This window comes from Pygocentrus nattereri, chromosome 30 (genome assembly GCF_015220715.1).
Source record: "Pygocentrus nattereri isolate fPygNat1 chromosome 30, fPygNat1.pri, whole genome shotgun sequence".
In the NCBI taxonomy this organism is placed as follows: Eukaryota; Metazoa; Chordata; class Actinopteri; order Characiformes; family Serrasalmidae; genus Pygocentrus; species Pygocentrus nattereri.
Genome location: NC_051240.1, coordinates 3,848,312 through 3,866,993, shown reverse-complemented (window position 1 = coordinate 3,866,993; position 18,682 = coordinate 3,848,312). Strand labels below are relative to the sequence as shown.

The following is an 18,682-nucleotide window of genomic DNA, read 5'->3' as shown; positions in this document are numbered from 1 at the left end:
CTGCGCGCTCTGCGCTTGTTCTCCTTGCTGCGCTTGGTTTTGCGCTTGGCGCGTTTGGAGCTCTTCCCAGTTCCTGGACTCTCATTCGCCTCCATGTTCACCATTTTCAAAAGAATTCGGACTCACCTCGACCTCTCAACTCCACCGCCGCAGCGGCCACTGCCAGGGCCGGCCAGGTGTCAAGCAGACATCCGCGTGACTCACAGCAGCGCGCCGCGCAGGTGAAGTTCACCACAGCGTCTTCCTCATTCGAGCCCTCTGTGATCCGGTGTGGACGAATCTAGCATTACAGCGCTCTCTCTCTCTCTCGCTCTCTCTCACGCTGTTTCTCCTTCTTCTCTCGCTCTCGCGCGCGCTGCTGTCCCTCTCTCGTGACCCCACGCCCCCTCAAACCCCCTCTAACTCTCTAAACGTCCCGGGTCAGTGGCGGAACTGTGTGAGAACACCTGCTACTCCTCTGAACTCCCTCCGCACACTGGACTGGCCTGTTTTCTCTCACTTCACTTTCGGTTCTGTTGGCTGCTGGTCAGTGTTACCCCGGCGCCCCCTGCTGGAGAACAGGCGATGATTACCTGCTCAGGTGAGTTTACACCACTCACCTGATCTCAAACACAAGCAACAGCTGACACACGAGGCCAGAGCGCTCACCTGAACTCCCACTGTATAGAGAGGTGGGATGTTTACTTTTTAGAAGCCTATATTTAAAAAATACTAGTAAAAACTGTAAAGACAGGGATTATTATTTAGTATTTGGCACTAAATACAGTTCAACTGGACTAATTTTGCTCTCTTCATAATGAAACACAATATACGGTCATTCTCCAGCCCTAACTCTACATTAGGTGTCGATTTCATAACTTAAGGTCTTATCATAACTTTAATTTATACAATTTTATACTTAATACTTATATTTATACTTATAATACTGATTGTATGTGTTAATTTTGTATTTTATCACCAAAATCTGAATGTTCTATTTTGCATATTAAATATCTAAACAAGGTAAAAGTGCTTTATTTCTAATTATGACTATTAAACAATTCTTAAAGTTAATCATATTAGTATGGTGCTTGAACTGAGACTCATTAATAGAATTTATATAACAATAAACATTATTGATCATAACATCAAGAACAAGTAATAAAAAGGAAAAGTCTGAAAATTTCACTTTATTTGTTATTGAACAGAAGTGAGGCCCGTCCGATTAAGGCTTTAATTAAAGGAGAATGCCACCAGATTGTCAAAATTCCTGCATAATTAAGTGCTTGAGATGTAAAGAGTTGTTCAGAGTGGTTTAGTGTGAAATGCTCTGTTCTAGAGAAACTTGCTGAGACAGAATTGTTAACAGTGGTGGTGATAGGAACCAGACGTCCACCTCTAAAAGCCTCCTCACAGAAGGTTATGACATGGAATGGTTATGAATTCTCTGCCTGATGTCTGAGACGCTGTTTTATGATAGTTTTAAGAAGATTTTGACCTTAAAATCCATTCATGGTGGAGGGATATATAACATGCAGGTTGTTGTGAGGCAAAATAGTCCCTAAAGAAAACTTATTATTTCAGATTTTCCACTATTTTCCCATCATCAATATTCCATATAAAACTCAGAAGACACGTGTAGGGTTACTGGTGGTTTTGGACAGTAAATAAGATAAGCCTATATCTGTGTTGCAGTCATGGCGACCCCTGGTTCCCATCACCACCACTGCAAAGACATCTGAACCATTTCACACCAAACCACCCTGAATCCCTCTGTTTACATCTCACACTCTGAACTGGAGGAATTGCCCTTTAACTGGCCCTGAAACAGGTTGGGCGTGCAGTAAGTTGCCGTAGTTCTCCAAAAGTGATCCAGTCTTGGGACAGGGTTAGATCGAGCTGAAAGTTAGCTGGATAAGTAAAATTTAATTCCAAAATACTATCAATAACAATAATAATAATGCAGTGTCCAGAAAGACAAGGCCGAGCGTGTTAGCGGGAGTGTTCTGTCTCAGTGGGGTGCTGCAGCAGTGGTGTGAATGGCCTGGAGTGAGTTATGAGGAGTGAGGGTATCTCCATATCAGGATGGCTCCGTCGGTACTAGTGCTGATGATGAATCTGTTATTGGGACAGATCCGAACACTGCTGATACTGCCGCTGTGGCCGACGCCCACGTGAGTGACATCACCATCGAAATAATGCCACACCTTAATCAGCTTCTCATCTCCACCTGAGAAGGAGAAAAAGGAACGTAAGAAACACTGGAAACCCGTGAATACGTATCGTGAACTGTGTTGTGATACAGTGAAGGTTCCATCTCTGTGAGCTACGAGAATCTGAGTGTTGTTCACGTGAAATCTTGCCCCACGAAATGGAACAACCCTCAAAAAATGAATAAAAAATAAAACATTAGTTCATTAACAGACAAACAGTGGTTCTCTGCCTGGTGACCCGGCCTGTCTTCCGTGATAGCAGAGAAGGGAAAAGTTCAGCAAGCTCAATGAATTCTTGTTCCAATTTTCCCGTTCCACCTTAAATGGTGCAGCAGTTACATTCTGGCGCTTCAGGCATCAATACTGCTGGACTATTTAAGGTGGAATGGGAAAGTCAGCTAGGTAGCTACCAAGACATTAGCATGCAATTAGTGATTTTTTATGCCTGTTATGAAGAAAAGGACCAGAATACATTGAAATGACATTAAACTAAGATAAAATAATGGTTATCGTAATTTTTTTAATGGAGAAAATACTTACATTTGTGATTTTCTTTGGACGCTCGCATCTTGACAGTTTTTCTTTTTTTTTTTCATAACACCATGTTTGGAGGGCCATGTAGCCCTAACACTTCCCCCAACAAAAATTGGGACACCCTAACCCTACACATGAAGCCCAAAAGGCTAAGGGCTAAGTGGTAGAGGCAAGGGGTGAAATGGGATTGGGCTTTAGTCTACACAGCCTAGCTATTATTTTCTTTCACTACAAGGCAGAAACATTGCTTTAGGTGTAATGACGACTGGACTGTGGTCAGCGCGAGGCTGTAACTTGATGTTATGATACTGTGGGGCAAAGCACATTTGGAAAAGGCAACTGTTTTCAGAAGCCTACCCAAAAATGACTCAAGATAAGAGGCAGAACAGCATCGATAAACATCAAACACAAGGTCATTTTACATTTTACTCATATAGATTTAATGGAATAAAACATCTAGCATGATTTAGTGATTCTATCAGGTTTGATATCAGATAACTGACCCTTCACAAACTCACTGTTTTCCAGCTGAACAGAAAAGTCTTTGCTGAATGAGATGAAATACAGTCACTATTTACTGATATAAATACACACGTTCAGGCTCAGCTCTTACCGGGTTAAAATAAAATGTCCTTTTATTTTCACTCACCGGTGACGAAGTGACCACCCTCCTGGCTGATGTCCATGCCATTGATGGCTCCAGTCAGTGAGCCCTCCAGCTCTCTGATGGCCGAACCGTCGTACACCTCCCAGTAGCCAATCTGGGCAGAGGTTCAAATGTCAAATACAGAACTCTACGTCTGGGACAATGATATATAAAGCTGTTTATCTGCACATTAAGCATTTCTTTAAAAAAATACTATAATAAATACAAACAAACAAACAAACAAACAACACAATTAATTGTTCTGTATGTGTGTATTAGTGTAACCATTTCCCACTTGTGTCTCCTGGAAGATGTCCAATGTTTACAGTTACCATCCAATACCTAGTATATGTAATCAATAACTCATTAAATTTAATCAGTTGACTTTGTGACTTTGTGTTGACAGTGCAGATAGTAGCTTTCTTGGCTGTGACTTTTACACAGTTGTCTGAGCCCCTGTTTTACAACAGTTTTGAGAACTTAAAATCCATTCATGGTGGAGGGATACATAATATGCAGGGTATTGTGAGGCAAAACAAAACATATTATTTCTGGTTTTCCACAATTTTCCCATTATCAACATTCCATATAAAACTCAGAAGACATGTGGAGGCTCACTGGTGGTTTTGGATAGTAAATTAAACGTCTATATTTGTGCTGTAGTCATGGCGACCCCTGCTTCCCATGACCTACCGGTGACTTTTGCTCAGTACTGTATGTAAACACAACCACAATGCCATTGACCAGAGGTGGGAGCAAGTTGCTAAGCTGCATGTAACAAATAAGTGTCTAGTGTTGATGCTTGAGCCCTGAGTCAAGACAGTCGAGTCTTGATTCAAGTCAGGTGAGTGCAGGTGAGTCTTACGTCGAGTCAAGTCAGTCTGCATGCTTCATCTGATTTAAGACCATTTCCACACTGAACATCAAAAATGATGGTAACAGTAATACAGTCTTTTATTAACAGCACGTAAGTAGTGTGTAGCTGTGTATCATATATTTATATTTTTCCGTTCCACCTTAAATGGTGTAGCAGTCAGATTCCAAGTCACTAGTGTTTAAGTCAAAGTCGAATCGTAAGTCTTTCTCAATTTTGTTGAGTCAAGTCATCAAATGCGTGACTCGAGTCCAAGTCATATGACTCCACACCTTTTGAATGAAGTCAGTAAAACTCTCTGTGCAGGTTTAGTTTTTCATAAACCAGCTCTGTGCTGATGCTCTGTTTATATTCATCTTTAACACTCAGCTTCATCTTCATCAGAGCGTCTTCTTCGGTATGAAGAGCAGGTCTCAAATAGTGATTTGACAGTTTTCTTTTCCAAACTGTTGGAAAAAAAAGCTCATTTTGAAGCTATTTTGGTCCAAATTGGTTTAAACACCTGAAAGGTTGGGGTGCTGATGAGTGATGTCACAATGAGGGGACAGAGAGTGAGTGAGAGAGATATGGAAAGCACAGAAAAAGAGTGAGAGAGAGAGAGAGAGAGAGAGAGAAAGAATAGAGAGCAAGAAGCACTATAGCAGTAACAGATGGGCTCTGTGGTGAAGAACAGCAGGACATCAGAAAAGATCACTGTTACACACAGTCACAGTCACGCAGTCAGTACCTTCCTGTCTGTTCCGCTTGTGATGATCTGATATTCTTCAGGATGATAGCAGACTGTCCGGAACAGCGTGTTAGCTAGAACCATCTGATTCCTCACAAACCGACTGCAGAGAGAGAGAGAAAGATGGAGAGAAAGAAAGAGAGGGGCAGACACGGTGAGAAAAGAAGAGAACAAAGTGAGGCAGATACAACCATTAGGACCTTAACAAGCACTGTAAGCTGGACGATGGCGCCCTCTTGTGGCTGCTAATGTGACATATTTCCAAAAGCAATGTGCCACAAGAGAAATACTATTTGATGAGATAAAATGAGATTAAATGCACACTGTCTAAAAGATGAGTGAAATTGTTATGTGCTCCTGGCAACACTACTGTATTAAAAAATAAATGAATTAATAACTCACAGCAGGTCCCAGATGATGCAGGCTCCGTCTGAGCTGGCCGTCACGCACTCCTGGTTGTTACTTTTGATCTTAATGGCGTTCACTGAAGCTTTGTGCTCCTTCATAGTGGCCACCAGTTTGTAAGAGTCCTGCAGGATATCCCACACACGTACCTGCACATACACACACACACACACAAGGCAGTATCATACAGTATACTGCAATAAGTTTGTTGCACTTATTTTTTCCTTTTCTTTTTTTAATTTATCATTTTTCCCAATCATTTCATTTTATTTATTTTCTTCTCTGATCTCAATTGTATTACTGTTTTCCTTATTTCTTATTTTGTGTTGAAATGTATTATTATGTAGTAAATGTATTAATTGCTAATAACTTCTATATGTTGTTATTTTATTTTATCATTCCTCTTCTTCATTAACTCTTGCTTTTCCCATTTATCTTCTTTGATTTTACTGATTCCATTGACTTACATTACAAGTACAGTAGGTTTTTTGTTTTCTTGTAAAGCTATCATTTTGGAGATACAAGGTTTTCTTCTGACAACAGCAATATATTCAGTTTATTCCACTGTTGTGTGCTGAGCTACTTTGTGGTCTGAAATAAATGATAAATGTGTCAGTATTTGAGCCACTTTTCACTAATCATATTTACTGTGATGGACATATTTTATGTTTATTTTTCAGTAATTGGATCAGCCTTCAGTTGCCGAGAGCATTTACTAAACTGTGAAAATTCACTTTTAGCTGTGAACCAGTGGGCTGGAATTCCTTACAGGATGTTTTAGCTGTTGTTTTACATGTATTATTGTTGTTATTCATTGTATTATACATTTCATTATACTAATGAACAGGAGCGTGCAGTATTCACTATATACTAGTGCAGTGGTCAGTATACAGTACACAGTATGCTATTTCAAATACAGTCAGTGTTCCAGTGCACTGGGCCGGATACAGTGAGACACCTTAGAAAATAGCTGATTCCCTGAACAGCACCCTGAGTGCTATGACTGACCTGTCCCTCTCCTCCTCCACTGATGAGCCGTTTGCTGTCTCCACTGCTCACTATAGCGGTCACTCCCATGCTGTGGGCGTTGTGGATAATCAGCTTCAGGCGGCCGCTCTCAGGAGTAAACACACGGATTTTTCCATCATTCCATGCTATGGCACAAAAACATACATACACTATTATGAATACATGTAGCATTTAAACATCACTGAATTATACAGATGAACAGAGGATGAACTCCACTCTCCCAGCAAAACATTCAAATAACCAAACCAAAAATATAGTAGGCTAATGAATAAACCATTTAAAGAATGTCAATTATTTATCATCTGTGTTTAATTTTTTCCTTATACTTTATCCTTGGTAATAAATGAATCCAATTTAATGTGCAGCAGGATCACCTCCAGCAGGATTAATTTTTTTAAAGGGTCCATGTCCTACATTTTTTCTTGTATTGTATCTGAAGTCTGTTTATAATGTTTGTGTCATTTTATAGACCAAAAACAGTCATAGTTCATTTTTTGTGTGCCAATTTAGAACCTATTTTTATCCGCTGTTTTCTTCACTGAATAGGTGGATATATTTAAATGAGCAGTGAGTAAAATTTAGGGGGATCTAATAAAATCATGTTTTCATTAGTGAAAAGTGTTGTGTTATCAGTAGCTTAGAATGAGCCCTTCATATCTAGATAGGTTCCACTTCCAACAGAGGCCACCATGTTGAATGTAAGATGTAGTGAGATGTAGAAAAAAGAAGAATCAGTGGACGCTGCCGGTGCTGGCTGACCATTTTGTGATGTGAACAGTTTGAGAACCCAAATTTCCACAAATGGAGGATCAAACATAGTAATTAGAACTAGAAAGAGTAAGGGACGATGAATCTTCACCAAAAACATGAAGAAGCAAAACAAAATCGGGACAGACGTTGGCAGAAAACCTGATGGCCATTGTAGGTTCTACTACTCACTTGGAAAGGGAGGGGTGAGGGAGAGGGACACAGCTGGTTACAATCTGCAAACTCACCACTAGGTGGCACTTAATCTTACACACTGCACCTTTAAATGAGTTGGACTTTGTGACAACACAAAAGGTTTTAATCATGTAATGCGCACCGCTGTAGATGCTGTGGCCGTCCTGAGTAAGGCCCAGAGCGTTACAGGTCATGTTGGGCACTTTAATCCGCAGGAGCTCCTTACAGGATTCTGTGTGCCAAACCCGGATATCATCCTGAGAGCAAGTGGCAAAGAGCTCAGAACTTCCACTGAGACAGAGAGAAAGAGACATATACAGAGAGAGAGAGAGAGAGAGAGAGAGAGAGAGAGAGAGAGAGAGAGAGAGAGCAACAAACTTCAATAAATGCTTTACTGGTGTTGATGAAATCCAGATTTTTACAGCTCTAGTGTTTTGTTAGCCGCTTCTCTCATCTGTCTGTCTGTCTTACTGAGGGAAGGCTGTATCCCAGACTGCACTGCTGTGGTTGGTGGAGATTAGTTCGGGTTTGAAATCGGTGTATCCGAAGCAGTAGATTTGAGCTGCGTCAGTGCCCACAAACACCTGCTGACCTTCACCTCGCAGAGCCACGGATGACACGCCGCCCTCCAGCTCCACTCGCCTCAAACACAACACATCAGCATTTATACACTCATTTTAAGCCAAATTACATTTCTAAGCTACTGATAATGCATTTACACTAAACTGTTTTAAGCAATAAAATCAATTCTCTCTGACTTACTTGATGATTTTGAAGTTATTTGAGGAGCACAGACTGAAAGCTCCATCTCCAGAGCCCACCAATAGATCCCCCGTTTTCAGCATCTTCAGAGCATTCACACCCTGCATACACATACACAGACATTACACACACTGTCAGCAGAGGTCAGAGCGAAAGCCAACAGCGGCAAAGACCCACCTTACTGAATTTCTGCTTGACCGGCCCACAGCTGCTCAGCAGTCGGCTCTTCAGATTCACTTTCATTATATCTCCACTGGTGGTGCCGCAGTAGAAGAAACTGTCGTCTTCTGGGATCTATAACAACAAATGCACTGCCTTACTGCACTGTATTCACTGTAACCAGCGTGCGGAATACCCCGAGGCATTCAGGGTGTCCCATGTTGGCTGCCCACTCCAGCTTTGGTTGGCTGCTCACTCACTCACTGTTGCAACGCTGATGCTTCAATGGCAGCAAAATGTTTGGTTCATCAATTGTTGTTCTTCTGTAAACACTGTTTGGTGATGCACTCTTCCTCACAATAACTGAGATCTTACTCATTTCCACTTCAAAAGTACAAGTTTCCTAGCAAGGAACGTGGCCACAGAAACAAAATCTACCTCCACAGATCTCAAAGTGGGTGGTTCACTAAACAAAGTGATGAAGGCATTTGGTTTCAAGAGATTGTCCCAGTATATCAGATAAAGACTGAAAAATCTGAAAAACCAAAATGAGTGTAGTGAGGGACATGACCAAAAAGAATGCAAATGCTCTGCTACTGCTTGACGACATTTATCACAGGTCGGATCAATACTGTTATATATATTAGAGAGCCTGAGTTTAATAAAATGGATCACTTCATGGTCCAAATCATTTAAGAGTGTGCCTTTTGAATTATTAACTATTTACTTAGTGATGTTTGAATAATCATTTGTGTTTTGAATTGGTCTTAAAGAGGTTATTTGGGTTTTCTCTCATTTGGACTTGGTCTTGGTTTGGTCCCAGCTAGGCTTGGTTTTGGACTTGGACTTGTCTTGGACTGGACAAAGGGGATCTTGATTACAGCCCTAGCAGAAAAGTATCATTCATCATCTCTGGTAATAAAATCATGCCATAATTCTATAGTAATTATTTCTGACATGTAGTTCATTTAACCAAGTGGGGAAATTGTGTGGAAAGTGCAGATTCTAAACTTTTGGCCCAATCCCATTTCACCTCTCACCACTGCCACTCAGCCCTACTCCTCCATTTAGTCGTTCATGTCTAAGGGTAGGGTGTTCTGATTCTTGTTGAGATGGATAGGGTAAAGTGTTAGACCTAAATGGCCCTCTAAGCAGAGGTTTTTTAGAGTGTGCAAGAGACCAAAGAAACTCACAAATGTGAGTATTTTATTTACAATAATCATTGCATTATCTTACAACCCCAATTCCAATGAAGTTGGAACGTTGGGTGAAGCATAAATAAAAACAGAATACGATGATTTGCAAATCCTTTTCAACCTATATTCAATTGAATACACTACAAAGACAAGATATTTAAATGTTCAAACGGATAAACTTTATTGCTTTTTGCAAATATTCACTCATTTTGAATTTGATGCCTGCAACACGTTCCAAAGAAGTTGGGACAGGGGCGTGTTTACCACTGTGTTTCCTTTTACCAACACCCAATAAGCGTTTGGGAACTGAGGACACTGATTGTTGAAGCTTTGTAGGTGGAATTCTTTCCCATTCTTGCTTGATGTACAGCTTCAGTTGCTCAGCAGTCCGGGGTCTCCGCTGTCGTATTTTGTGCTTCATAGTGCGCCACACATTTTCAATGGGAGACGGTCTGGACTGCAGGCAGGCCAGTCTAGTACCCGCACTCTTTTACTATGAAGCCACGCTGTTGTAACACGTGCAGAATGTGGCTTGGCATCGTCTTGCTGAAATAAGCAGGACGTCCCTGAAAAAGACGCTGCTTGGATGGCAGCAGATGTTGCTCCAAAACCTGTATGTACCTTTCAGCATTAATGGGGTCTTCACAGATGTGCAAGTTACCCCTGCCATGGGCACTAACACACCCACACACCATCAGAGATGCTGGCTTTCAACTTTGCACTGATGACAATCCGGACAGTCCTTATCTTCTTTGGCCCGGAGGACACGACGTCCATGATTTCCAAAAACATTACGCATTACCCATGTGGGAATATCCGTTACAGAATGATGTTGGTTTTTAATGCAGAGCCGCCTGAAGGATCGAAGGTCACGGGCACTCAATGTTGGTTTTCTGCCTTGCCACTTACTTGCAGAGATTTTTCGATGATATTATGGACTGTAGATGATGAAATCCCTAAATTCCTTGCAATTGCATGTTGAGAAACATTGTTCTTAAACTGTTGGACTATTTGCTCACGCAGTTGTTCACAAAGTGGTGAACCTCGCCCCATCCTTTCTTGTGAACGACTGAGCCTTTCAGAGATGCTCCCTTTATACCCAATCATGACACTCACCTGTTTCCAATTAACCTGTTCACCTGTGGAATGTTCCAAACAGGTGTTTTTTGAGCATTCCTCAACTTTCCCAGTCTTTTGTTGCCCCTGTCCCAACTTCTTCGGAACGTGTTGCTTGCATCAAATTGAAAATGAGTGAATATTTGCAAAAAACAATAAAATGAATCTGTTTGAACATTAAATATCTGGTCTTTGTAGTGTATTCAATTGAATATCGGTTGAAAAGGATTTGTAAATCATCATATTCTGTTTTTATTTATGTTTTACACAACGTCCCAACTTCATTAGAATTGGGGTTTAATGCTGTTTCAGAGTATTATGGTCCTTTTCTTCATAACAAGCATATAAAGTCATTAGTTGTATGTGATGTAACTAGCTAGTTAAATTTCCCGTTCCACCTTAAAAAACCATTTAAGGTGGAAAGAGCAAAACTGAACATGAAGCTGGAGAATATCTAACTTCATATCACTGAAGAGTTAGGGGTGGCTGATAATAAATAATTGCCCTCTTTGAAAGCATATGATGCCCAAAATGTAACTAAAATCCAGCACAGAGTTTACTGGACTTTACCCTCCTCTGCTATCACTCCAGACAGGAAATGTCACTAACAGCACCACTACTAGCCTGTTAAAGAAGTAATGTTCTGTTTTATTTGAGGGTTGTACCATTTTGTATTACAGATTTCAGGTATTACTGCTTGTAACACAGTTCCAAAGGGCAAGGTTACTCTTGAAAACAAGGAGTAGGGGTAAAAATAAGAAATGGATTTGGGCCTTGGTCTATACCACATTTTAGTGTGTAAATAAAAGAGGACATATTTTATTAGGATAAGAATATAACTCTTACCTCGATGCACTTAATGATACGCTTTAGCTGTCCAGTCTGACACTCAGTGGGGCGGATTTTCCTGTTGGGAAGGTCCAGCTCCCACACTCGTAGCGTCCTACTGCAGGGAACAACAGGAGAACAAAATTAATCATCATTTACAACACTTACACTACAGCTTTCTCACTCTTCACAATGCTTAGCTTTGCCTGAGAGTATTTCCCTCAGATCTACTTAGAAATAGGCCAAATTATCACACACAACCAAAACCTGATCTGCAGGTTTTCTGATTCCTGACTTTAATTCGCAACCCAACCCTGAATATTACTAATATGCACATTAACTGACTCTAAAGTCTGTATGTGGGTCCACATTTCAGTTCTTCACTCTAACAGCTACAAAGCTCACACGCTTGTTTCGTCGTTTCATTACTAAATAATTCATAATAGTTTCTTTTTATAAGCCTTCAGATTAATACAAAAAATAATTAGCCTGCATTTTAAGGATTAACACAAGTAAGCAGTCATAAATCCAAGGCTTACTTTCCAGCCGATATGAAGATGTTGTCGCTGTGGCTGGAGTAACCCACGGTCAGGCAGTGTCCAGCGCTGTGGGCAGATGCAGGGCTTCCACAGATAGCTTCCTTCTTCTCCACATTCCACAGTACGATACTGAAAACACACCAGCAGTGATTCTAAGGGCAACTCCCAAACATTACACAGCACAGACATTACACAGATATAACACAGCAGACATTACACAGCACAGACATTACACAGATATAACACAGCACAGACATTACACAGCACAGACATTACACAGATATTACACAGCAGACATTACACAGCACAGACATTACACAGATATAACACAGCAGATATTACACAGCACAGACATTACACAGATATAACACAGCACAGACATTACACAGCACAGACATTACACAGATATAACACAGCACAGACATTACACAGCACAGACATTACACAGATATTACACAGCAGACATTACACAGCACAGACATTACACAGATATTACACAGCAGCCATTACACAGCACAGACATTACACAGATATAACACAGCAGCCATTACACAGCACAGACATTACACAGATATAACACAGCAGACATTACACAGCACAGACATTATGCAGCACTGAGTTTATACAGCATAGACATTACACAGATATAACACAGCACAGGCAGTACACAGCCCAGACATTACACAGCACAGGCAGTAGACAGATATGACACAGCACAGGCAGTACACAGATATAACACAGCACAGACATTACACAGCACAGACATTACACAGATATAACACAGCACAGACATTACACAGCACAGACATTACACAGATATTACACAGCAGACATTACACAGCACAGACATTACACAGATATAACACAGCAGACATTACACAGCACAGACATTACACAGATATAACACAGCACAGACATTACACAGCACAGACATTACACAGATATTACACAGCAGACATTACACAGCACAGACATTACACAGATATTACACAGCAGCCATTACACAGCACAGACATTACACAGATATAACACAGCAGACATTACACAGCACAGACATTACACAGATATAACACAGCAGACATTACACAGCACAGACATTATGCAGCACTGAGTTTATACAGCATAGACATTACACAGATATAACACAGCACAGGCAGTACACAGCCCAGACATTACACAGCACAGGCAGTAGACAGATATGACACAGCACAGGCAGTACACAGCACAGACATTATGCAGCACTGAGTTTATACAGCATAGACATTACACAGATATAACACAGCACAGGCAGTACACAGCCCAGACATTACACAGCACAGGCAGTAGACAGATATGACACAGCACAGGCAGTACACAGCACAGACATTACACAGCACAGGCAGTAGACAGATATGACACAGCACAGGCAGTACACAGCACAGACATAACACAGCACAGGCAGTACACAGCCCAGACATTACACAGCACAGGCAGTAGACAGATATGACACAGCACAGGCAGTACGCAGCACAGACATAACACAGCACAGGCAGTACACAGCACAGACATTACACAGATATAACACAGCACAGACATAACACAGCACAGACAGTACACAGCACAGACAGTACACAGCACAGACATGCCACATGCCTTATACAAATGTAACACAGCACAGACATAATGCAACATAGACCTAATACAGACATAGCAGAGCACTGACATAGTACAGATATAACAGCACAGACAGTACACGGCACAGATATTAAACAGCACAAACATGACACAGCATACACCTAATACAGATGTAAGACAGCACAGGCAAAACACAGCACAGATCTAATACAGACATAACAGCACAGATATAGCACAGCCTAGGCATAGCACCAATACAGACATAACACAGCATAGACATAGCATAGCATAGACATAACACAGCACCAACAACATAAACACAACAGACATAATACAGCATATGCATAGTAGACCTAACATAGAACGCACATAACAGACATTTCACAGGCATAACACAGCACAGGTATAACATAACCATAACTAAGATTCCTGTGTCAGTGCTGTTGGTCTATAATTCAGATTATTGTTTGAAGATGAAATAAACAGCCGGCAAAATTGTACCTGCCATCATCCTGTCCACCCAAAGTCAATAGGTACTTTTCGTTTGGGGAGAAGACCAGTGCCTCCACTTTGGCCTTATGGAGTGTAAACTGAGCATAGATTTCCCTTTTGGTATAATCCCAGATTATCACATCAGCCTGGGGATCAGAAAATGCCATCATTAAAAGCAACCACAGCGTCTAAACTCTAAAGCACTGAGTACGTCAGGCTAATTATTCAGTTATTAATCTTTAAGGAATAGACTAAACATGCTAATGTTGCTGAGAGTGAACATTAACTAGTAACCGCCAATTACAAAGATATAATTATTTATAATTCTTACTAGAGGCTACTTGCTTGCATTCATATTAGTAACACTAGCATCACTGACAGAACGGTTTAATAAAGGGTCATTATTCAATACATATTTTGAATCATTTTGCAACTACAACAAAAGGAATATGCAAATTAAATGTGCTCTTATATTACTAAGTCTGTTTATTATATAATCTATTTTATTTTACGTTGCTTGTAGCTGCTGCTATGCTATAGCACAGGGCTCACCAACCTTTTTAATGCGAAGAGCTACCAGTTTGATGCACACTTCTAAAATAACAAATTTACCTTAAATTATATGTTATTATTAATAATTAATGATATTCATCTATGTGAAGACACTGATCATGTTAATGATTTCTCACAATAATTATCAATAATGATTTAACAAGGTAGGAAACAGATAAACATCAATATGCACCACTTGATTTCTATAAATCTTTTAAGAATTTACATTTTCAAACAATCCCTTCTGCGCATAGTTTGCGGGAGCGAACGCCAACATCCCCCGGAAGTCCGTCACTAACAAACTTTAACAAATTATGCACTACATTGCACAATGTTTGTACAATTATGTAACATACAAAAATAAAAATCAACTTTCAGATGTTTACCGAACGTATCACCAAATCTGCAGCATTTTTAACAAAGTTATCAGAAGCTACCCGGTGGGTAGCTAGTTAACCTAGCATGGTGGCTAGCTAGCTTGTGTGACACGTCCTAAATGTCTCTCCACGCTGCCGCTTTGCCGTCGCCACAGTCGCCCCACGCAAATGAGACACACGCAGGAATCTTCCACAGTCGTAGAAATGAACTCTTCCTCCCATTCACTGTGAAAATGATATGTTTTCTTTCTGTTTTCTGCCATGTTTTCGGGGGTAAATCATCTCCTCACCTTCGCTGCACCCGCTAGCTGCTCTCCACAGCAACCGTTGCCATGGAGACCAGCTAGCTCTAATTTAATATGAAACATTTCAGTTTTAATGGCAGAAAAAATGTCAAAAATATTAAAGAAATCTAAATAAGAATAAACAAAACACCTCTAGTTTTCACCAGTGTACAAAATGTGTGAATTTACAAAGTTTGAAAAATTTTTTTAAAGAGAAATGAATTATTGAATTGAATTATTTTAATAAACAATGATCTGTGAGGGGCGAACAACTGGACTGCACTAAATGTTGATTAAATTGATATTAATTGAGCTTAAGACGATGTTTATGGAGAAAAATATATGGTTTAACGTTTTCACTTGGTTAAATATACATCACATCAATTTCAATTGCTGTTATGCAGAATTGAACATTACGGAAGAATTCTACAGAAGACAGCTGAATAAAATGGGAAATAAGTTTTTTAATAAGTTTTAAAATATTGTCATTTTCAAATTTACACCAATGCAAGTGGGATTTAAAAAAGAATAGCAACAAAAAAAATGAGATGCAGCTCACTGGTAAGTGGCGCTTTAGTGGGCTCTTTTTAGAACAGGCCCGCAGGCGACTCATGTGGTCCTTGCGGGCGACCTGGTGCCCACGGTCACCATATTGGTGACCCCTGCTACAACATTTATTCTCTGTACTTATTCTCTCTATTTTCAGACCTTTTCAAAGACACTTATTAAACTTTATGGTGTAAAAATGCACATTTCTGCATCGGTCTGAAGGAGATGATTCAGTTGGAGCAATTTTGTAATGTTCAAATCAATAATAATACTCAATAAAATATGACCTCTAATTAGAAATTCTTGGACTATTTTAAATGGAAAACCCAGTATTAAACATTACTGAGTTCCGTAATGTCACAGTATGTGATGCCAGTTCACCCTAAGAGCTCTCACCTTAAAGCCCATAAAGGTGACCTGTCCGGATGCGATGTAGCGTCCACTCTTGGACACAGTCAGGCAGGAGATGTTGTTGGTGTGGCCGTGGAGGAACCCCTGCTTCCCACTTTTCAGGTGCTTGATGATCAGTGTGCAGCCCAAAGGGTAAATCAGGTGCTCTCTGTCAGGATGAGCTTGGAGGCCTGATAACACGTGACCTGAGCGCAGAAGAAGAAAACATCAGATCTGCTCACAGCTGAGGTTCTAATAATGACCCGTTATCAAGGACTATTCCCAAGACACTGAGCACAGTAAACATTAACCTGGAACGGTTGTAACTTAAGAAAGTGCACTCTTTAAAAAAAAGATGGTTTTCAAGGGTTCTTTAATGAAGGGAAAGGTTCCGTTTAGAACTATGACTTCTATTGATTCAAGCTTAACATCAACAACAGAAGAACCCTTTTTTGCTATATGGAACCACCACATTCTCCATTAATCTGAAGAAATATTTCTTTATGATTATTGTTAATTGAATATTGCTGCATTCATTTATGCATGCAAAGGGTTCTTTGAGTGTTCATGGTTCTATATAGTAGCATTATCTTACCATGGACAACTTGAAGAACCATCTATTTTAGAGTTTACTCGTTTTATTTTCATGCTTTATTTTACCCCAAACACATTCAGAAAGAACTAATAGAGGATCTTCAGTTCCTCTGCTGAAAGACGCTGCTCAGATCATTGGAGCATGTGCTAAAGATGGTTCTATATAGCACCAAAATGGGCTCTTCTGTTATTACAAGCTTGACATTCTTGCAACAGAAGAACACTTTTTGATGCTATACAGAACCTAATTCAAAAAGGTTGTAAAAAGAACCATATGCAGCACGTTCTCCGTCGATCTAAAGAACCATTTCATCATGCAAAGAACCTTTTAATCATGCGAAGGGTTGATTGAGTGCTCATGGTTCTATATAGGACCATTTTCTTTACTAAAGAACCCTTTTTAAGAGTGTAGCGGAAGCCTTTTTGGTGCTATACAGAGACACTTTTTAAAAAGGTTCTATTTAGAACAGTTTTCTTTACTAAATAACCCTCAAAGAACCATAGTTTAAGGGTGTAGGTTGGTCAGCAATAAAGCAGAACAGGAGATGAACCAACAGATTTAAATTAAACTACGTCAAACGCACAAAAAGCTAGGACAGATGGCGAAGCGCCGTTAGCATTAGCTCACTTTTAAGCAGTTTTAAAGGAGTTTAAGCTTCTTCGTCTCACCATTAAAGCCAATAACAGCTTCCAGCTGCAGCTTTGGCACCTCTTGCGGGTCTCCAGCCATCTCATTCACAGTACTGTACAACCTGCGGCGATTAAATATCTAAAATAATAACAATAATAAACAGTTCTAGCTAACAATAATATCGTCTCTGAGCGGAGTGCGATGCGGCTCTCCGTCACTAGGCAACCGCGCCGCTCTGTTTGGGGCCGTAGCTAGGAGACCACAGCACTACGTCACCGAGACGGTCTCTGATTCTGCGCTCTGATTGGTGGAAAGCTTTCCGCACTTGTTTATAAAGTAAAAGTAAATTAAAAGACATATAATCTGCAAAAACGACATAACTATGATAACACCATCGCTCAACTGCCATATTAATAGTCCTTTTTTTAATATAATATAATAATTTATACAATGAAAAAAAAAAAATTCACATTTTTTTCCCAGGCGTTTAACCTTTTCGATATGTTATGATGTTATGATATGATCAAACCAACCCATTTAAAAGTTTAAAAATACCGGAAAATATTTTTTGATCATTTTTGGAGCATGATTTTTCCCCCCTATGGCTCATTTAGTGTGATTTAAATTGAATGGGTCCGTTTTTAGCTGCAGAAGAGGTGTTTTGTTGGCAATCATCAACATAATGGCAGAAAAAGAAATGTCAAAAAATATTAAAGAAATCTAAATATGAATAAACAAAACACCTCTAGTTTTTGCCAGTGTACAAAAAAGTTCGATTTTTTTCATGAGAAATGAGTGAATCATTTTAATAAACAATGACCTGTAAGGGGTGAACAACTTGACACTAAATGTTGATTAAATTGATATTAGTTGAGCTTAAGATGAAGTTTATGGAGAAAAATATATGGTTTAACTTTTTCACTTGGTTAAATATACATCACATCAATTTGAACATCATTGGTGTTACGTAGAATTGAATTGAACAGAAGAATTCTACAGAAGACAGCTGAATAAAATGGGAAATAAGATGCTGTGTCTATGGTATTGATGTTTTTGTTTTAGATAGATAGATGTTTTAGATATACACTATTAAAATGTGTTGAAGTCTGCATAGGAATTTTAGTATAATTTTCATTCTTAATGTTCTACAGCTTTCTCAGTCATTAATAGAAACATCTACAGCTGTGTTCATTACTGGACACATTCATTATTTACACATTATTATTGTGTATTATTATTTATACTGATTG

At 39.7% G+C, this 18,682-nt stretch overlaps 2 protein-coding genes across 2 annotated transcripts in view; both read right to left on the bottom strand.

Annotated features, from left to right (window-relative positions):
* The window catches only part of usp43a (ubiquitin specific peptidase 43a), a 78,893-nt gene extending 78,492 nt beyond the window's left edge, over window positions 1-401 (bottom strand). Inside the window, exon 1 of the mRNA XM_037536487.1 lies at window positions 1-401. This exon is cut by the window's left edge and continues 550 nt beyond it. Within this exon, the coding sequence (XP_037392384.1) occupies window positions 1-104 (104 nt within the window). The 5' untranslated portion in view covers window positions 105-401.
* Window positions 402-1,532: 1,131 nt separating this feature from the next.
* Window positions 1,533-17,615, bottom strand: cfap52 (cilia and flagella associated protein 52). Its single transcript, XM_017721634.2, has 14 exons — window positions 17,471-17,615; window positions 16,214-16,413; window positions 14,065-14,201; window positions 11,950-12,078; window positions 11,429-11,528; window positions 8,289-8,405; window positions 8,112-8,212; window positions 7,821-7,991; window positions 7,492-7,640; window positions 6,387-6,532; window positions 5,376-5,527; window positions 4,974-5,076; window positions 3,376-3,487; window positions 1,533-2,209 (listed from the first exon to the last, which is right to left on the bottom strand). The coding sequence occupies exons 1-14, from the start codon at window positions 17,529-17,531 to the stop codon at window positions 2,034-2,036; spliced, it is 1,854 nt and encodes a 617-aa protein (XP_017577123.1). The 5' UTR covers window positions 17,532-17,615; the 3' UTR covers window positions 1,533-2,033.
* Between the last annotated feature and the right edge of the window lie 1,067 nt (window positions 17,616-18,682).

Bases quoted from the DNA above. Each gene is read 5' to 3' on its own strand.
- cfap52 (XM_017721634.2), bottom strand. From the start codon at position 17,531: ATGGCTGGAGACCCGCAAGAGGTGCCAAAGCTGCAGCTGGAAGCTGTT. The intron at 12,079-14,064 runs GTACAATTTTGC...GTGTGTTTTCAG, and splicing joins GGTGGACAGGATGATGGCAG to TATCGTACTGTGGAATGTGG. The intron at 5,528-6,386 runs GTCAGTCATAGC...GTGTATGTGCAG, and splicing joins GTGGAGGAGGAGAGGGACAG to GTACGTGTGTGGGATATCCT.